The sequence below is a fragment of the Sceloporus occidentalis genome, unplaced genomic scaffold (genome assembly GCF_023333645.1).
Source record: "Sceloporus occidentalis isolate IW3139 unplaced genomic scaffold, rSceOcc1.0.p SCAF_8, whole genome shotgun sequence".
NCBI classification, from domain to species: domain Eukaryota; kingdom Metazoa; phylum Chordata; class Lepidosauria; order Squamata; family Phrynosomatidae; genus Sceloporus; species Sceloporus occidentalis.
In genome coordinates this window covers 5,188,217-5,193,828 of record NW_028316988.1, presented here as the reverse complement: position 1 = coordinate 5,193,828, position 5,612 = coordinate 5,188,217, and the positions used below count along the sequence as shown (strand labels likewise).

Genomic DNA, 5,612 nt, shown 5'->3' with positions numbered 1-5,612 from the left:
AGTTTAATCACTGTCTGCAAACACTGTTTGGAGATAGATGACTAAGGAACTTCTCCTCCTCCAACTATTTCTGACCACTGATAAAACCTTCTTTACGGGATGATCAATAAAGATGGGAGTGATTTTCTTCCAGTACACTAAGTACTGCTTCCTCATCTCTTTTCTGGTCCAGCTCTCCTTGGGGCAGGTGAAAGAATTTTATAGGGTGAGATTTATTGGGTACATGTTTATGGCTTTGAGGATGGTTGCCAAATAAGATTTTGTTCGCCCTCTCAGCGTTGTTCCTGAAAATCAGTGAGTGAGAAGTCAGGCCACTGAGTATAAAGTATAGGCAGACACATACTGGTCAGACTGGAAAAAATGGAGTCGGGGAGCCAAAGCACCAGAGGGAGAAAGCGAGGATGTTGGGGACAAGTACACCCCCATTATCCAACCTGCATAGAGTTGCATTGAGGGAGGGCATCTTCATCTCCTCCCACACTGGGTTCCCCATCTCTTGCCACCTTGCTGTGATCAATTGCATGGAGGCAGCAATCCCAAATCCCTCCATTTTCCTTCTTTGTCTTGTCGCTCACCCCATAGGAAGTGATATTGCATTGCTCCCAGTCACCATTTTGAGAAGGGCTGCAGAGGAAACAGTGGTATTTAGCAATAGAGCCTTACATCTCTATACCGTTTCATAGGAGATTATCACACGGGGGACGGGATGTCATTGTCTTGTCCTTATCCTGTCCTTCCCATGTGAACATGGGAAGGACTTTCAGATGACATTGCGCTTATCTGGACATTATCCCGGCTGGAAAGCGCAAGTGACAGCGATAGTGCAAAAGACTTTCATATGATGTTGCGCTGATCCTGTCATTGTCCCATCACTGGAGTGGCATTGCCTAGCATTTTGCATTAACAGGACTTCATGTTAATGCAATGTTGCTTCAATAATCAGCGCCACATTATGAAAGGCTATATTACGAACGACTGGGAAGCGATCCCATCTCTATCCTGTCTGTGGCATGATAATCTCCATAGTGAACTCTCCAAACAGTATACATTCTGTAAGCCAATTGCCCCCAACAAACTGGGTACTCATTTTACCTATCTATGAATGGATGGATGGCTGAGTCAACCTTGGAGCCCCTGGGATCGAACTCACAACCTTGTGGCTGCGACACCGGCATTTAACACCGGTGGCCAAAAAGTCCAGACCTTGTGTGTGGGCATTACTCCACATTGCATTTCACGCAGGCAGACAACATCATATATTATTAAGATGTTTATTTAACATTGCTTTAGTGCATGTATATGTTTCGCTATTTAAATAGGTTTCGTCCAGTGTCATCTATTAAGGAGAGCATCAGGATTTCTATGTTATGAGTAAACTGATGAAGAAGCAGGCGGAGAGAACAGAAACACTGATTCTGTTACTCAACAAAATGGCCTCTGCGCCTGACAGTTGGCCACTGGGTGGTTCTTGAACTGAGGATTGTAGGTGAAGATATGCTTCCGGAAGCAGCTGGCAGCTTTCCGGTCACAGTCACAGATGAGCTTCTCACACCGGTCCCTTGACTTCACTGTGAAAAGATGAGATACTATCAGTTGCATGGATGAGATGAGAAAGAGACACACAGACGGTTCTCCAGACTGAAGCCCTGTTTGACCACCTGGAATTGTTCCTCACAAGTAGTCAACCATCTCTGGTCCCAACCACCAACCTACTCACCACATTTAATTTTATCTCTCTGAGCATAGAATCTGTATGTGTGGATGTGTGGAGTACATCCAAACATCTCTGCTTTGTTGTAGCAGCAGTCATGGCTGTGGCAACACCTGGGATGGAAAGAAAGAAGAACAGAGAGGAGAACAGGTATCATTCAGGCCTGGTGGCACCTTCCAACGGTGGCCCTGTTAAGATGGGGATCTCAGTTATCACTTCAGATGAAGTTCTGCCCATAGTATCCTCACCCTGAGATCTGTTATCATTCAGAACTTTTTGAACCCTCCAGACCCCAAACCTATGGCACTGCAAAGAGCGCCACTGAAAACCATTCACAGTTGGAGCTCTCCAAAATGATCCCTTTGCCTGCCCCCTTTCTTTGGATTCCCTAACAGAATTGCTAAATGCTCCTCTGATGTTTCAAGTTACTGTAACGCAGGTCATCTCTGGTGGGCCTCACCTGTCAACATCATCCACAGGGAACCCTTGCGTCCCTGGTCCACAGTGGCATCCGTAGTTGGTGAAATTGGCCAGACTGAAAGTCACGGTGTTCAGTTGGATCATCTCATTAAACTGGGAGGCAATGGCGGTCACAAGAGTTGACCCTGGAAGAGAAACAATCGATGGGCGTGGGATCATAGAGTTGGAAGAGACCACAAGGGCCATACAGAACAACCTCCTGCCTTGAAAAGCACCCCTCCTAGGCCAATGTGGAGAAATGAACCCCAGAGTAGATCCACTGCTCCTTAAACTTCAGAGATCCCAGCTTCATCCTAGTCCTAAAGAAGGCTTAAAGTCTCTGAATCGTACCATCATCCCTTTGCCACAACCATCCTTGTGGCTTTTCCCATTTACTAAGTCGTCCCTGTTGGTTAGGATCAGATCAAGGGAGGAATTTGCTAGACCTTAATGTTTTGAGTTTGAGTAGTCATCCATCACTACTACATCTCTCCTTTCCGAGTGTGCGGTCATCTGTTCTAGAAAGGCATCATCCAATTCCTCCGTCTGACTTGGGAGTCAATATTAGACTCCCAGAATAACATCCCTGTTGCTTTCCCTCCCCTTTAATTTTTATCCCGATGCTCTCCGCCTGGCGTCCGGGATTTAATCCTGGATCTCTTCACAGATGTAGACATCCCTGATCCAGCCTCATCCCGTACTGTGCCTGGGTTGGCGTGAAAACTGCACATGATAAACTCCCTGGTGCGATCCTCTCCTCCCATGCTTCTAATGGCTGACCTTACTTAGTTTGCAAGTTCAGATGGGATCTGGTGCTTTCTGAGCCAAAAAAATATCAGAGCGGCTTACAAATTGTCATAGAATCATAGAATCGTAGAGTTGGAAGAGACCACTAGGGCCATCCAGTCCAACCCCCTGCCATGCAGGAAATCACAATCAAAGCATCCCCAACAGATGGCTGTCCAGCCTCTGTTTGAAGACCTCTAAGGTCCATCCTTTCGTAGGTACCCAGCTTCTTGGGGGCAACTGGCTTACAGATTGTGCACCGCTTAGAGAGTGCTAACTTCACTGATAAGCGGCATAGCAATGTAAATGCTATTGCTGTGCAGTCATGCCAGTTACAAGAAAATCAGAGCACTGCAATTGTGTACATTGAATAGGATCCAGGTTTTCAGCCTCTGAGTCATTGAAGGCATCAATTCCAGTTAGCCTATTCCCATAAAAACTGGCCAGAAAAAGAGACAGACACAGAGACGGAGACATATTATATCTGAGGCCCCTCCATTGCTTGTTTTGCCCGCCACCTCCATTAATATCAATATAATTATTATTAATATTATGTTTAATTATATCCCGCATTCCTCCCAGTACAGGGACTCCAGGCGGCTTACAAATCAGTTCAAGTTAAAACACTATAAAACACGCAAAATACAAGTTCAAAAAAGCAATTAAATAATTCAAACAATTAAAAATATTACATTATTAAAATTTAAAGTGTAAAATTCTTTAAAACCAAGGAAAACAGCAGCCATGTCATGTGAAAGCCTGGCGGCATAGAAACGTCTTTACCTGCCGCTGGAAGGACAGCAGGGATGGAGCCAGCCTGGCCTTCCTAGGGAGGGAGTCCCAGAGATTGGGAGCAGCCACTGAGAAGGCCCTTTCTCTTGTTCCCAGCAAACCCATCTGAGAGAGTAATGAGATAGTGATAAGAGCCTATAGTGCCACTCTATTCTGCTCTGGTCAGGCCCCACCTGGAATATTGTGTCTAGTTCTGGGCACCACAATTTAAAAAGGATGTTGAGAAACTGGAGCGTGTCCAAAGGAGAGCGACTAAAATGGTGAAGGGTCTGGAAACCATATCCTATGAGGAATGGCTTAGGGAACTGGGGATGTTTAGCCTGGAGAAGAGAAGGTTAAGAGGTGATATGATAGCCCTGTTTAAATATTGGAAGGAGTGTCACATTGAGGAGGGAGCAAGCTTGTTTTCTGCTGCTCCAGAGACTAGGACCCAATGGAACAATGGATGCAAGCTCCAGGAAAAGAGATTCCAGCTCAACATTAGGAGGAACTTCCTGAACGTAAGGGCTGTTCAACAGTGGAACAAACTCCTTCCTCAGAGTGTAGTGGGGTCTCCTTCCTTGGAGGTCTTTAAACAGAGGCTGGATGGCCATCTGTCAGGTATGCTGTGATTGAGAGTTCCTGCATTGCAGAATGGGGTTGGACTGGATGGCCTTTGCGGTCTCTTCCAACTCTATGATTCTATAGGGAGATACGGCCTTCAAATAGCCTGGACCCAAGTCATATAGGTCCGTATTGAAGTCCTAGCCACTTCTGGGGAGCAGGAGTGGTCCGTGGTGGGTCTCAGGCATGGAAAATGGTTCCCTAGACCTCTGCTTTAGATGGATGAGGAGTGGAAATATTCACTTACCATAGGCCAAAACCAGCAGGAAGACAATGATGTTCTTCATCTGTGCACGTGAATGAAAGCGATCTATGACGGTTCTTGTCTCGTTCTGGAAAGGACAGTTTAGTACCATCTTGCTGGAGTCAACGTCCCTGCTTTTATAAGCCATCTCAGCAAGATATTTCTGTCAAATTACCTCTCCTTCTCCTGTGGTTTATAATATTTACACTTGAGGTCTGAGACAAAACAAAGCAAGGGGCCATAATTATCTAAGAAGTGGGACAGAAACATGAGAGCATTTTTCCTGAGTTCAACGGTGGGATCTGGATACAGGATTTCCATTAGCCTGGTGTTTACCTCTAATGTCTGCCACTTATTTTTAAACCTGCTGAGACACCCATCAAACGATATGAATGCATAAAGAACATTTGCATTTGTTTTAGGACAAACAAACCCGTCTTTTTCCAGTCCTCTTTTCCTGGAGCTTGCATCCATTGCTCTATGTTTTATTCTCTGGAGCAGCAGAAAACAAGCTTGCTCCCTCCTCAATATGGCACCCCTTCAAATATTTAAACAGGGCTCTCATATCACCTATTAACCTTCTCTTCTCTGGGCTACATATTCCCATCTCCCTAAGTCGTTCCTCATAGGGCATGGTTTCCAGACCCTTCACCATTTTAGTCACCCTCCTTTGGACACATGGCTCCAGTTTCTCAATGTCCTTTTTGAATTGTCGTGCCCAGAACTGGACACAGTATTATTCCAGGTGACCAAAGCATGACATGGGAGCCACCAGATATCATTGAACTGGGGGGGATGGGGGTTATTTTCCACCTTGCTGCAAATGGATGGCCTTCCATTCCACTTGCCTGGTTAATTATAGCTTTTCTTATTGTCCAGCAAAAGTACGGAAGGGAAAAAGACAGGTAGGATGATAACTGCTTGTTTTGTGTTCTATTTCCAGCCTGGATGATGGCTACCTTGAAGGTAAGTAAACAAACCCTGCGGGAAATAGACCATTGCGTACTGATCCTCTGA

At 45.5% G+C, this 5,612-nt stretch overlaps 1 protein-coding gene across 2 annotated transcripts; it reads right to left on the bottom strand.

The window, feature by feature from the left end:
• Window positions 1–1,342: 1,342 nt before the first annotated feature.
• Window positions 1,343–4,638, bottom strand: LOC149307704 (phospholipase A2 homolog otoconin-22-like). 2 transcript variants are annotated; one of them, XM_089536920.1, is made up of 4 exons: window positions 4,599–4,638; window positions 2,172–2,316; window positions 1,718–1,824; window positions 1,343–1,568 (listed from the first exon to the last, which is right to left on the bottom strand). In XM_089536920.1, exons 1-4 carry the CDS (start codon window positions 4,636–4,638, stop codon window positions 1,423–1,425), a joined length of 438 nt encoding a protein of 145 aa, XP_089393046.1. In that variant the 3' UTR covers window positions 1,343–1,422. The 2 variants fall into 2 exon arrangements, with proteins under 2 accessions (XP_089393046.1, XP_089393045.1); XM_089536919.1 differs by having other exon boundaries at window positions 2,172–2,340; window positions 4,602–4,638.
• Window positions 4,639–5,612: the final 974 nt, after the last annotated feature.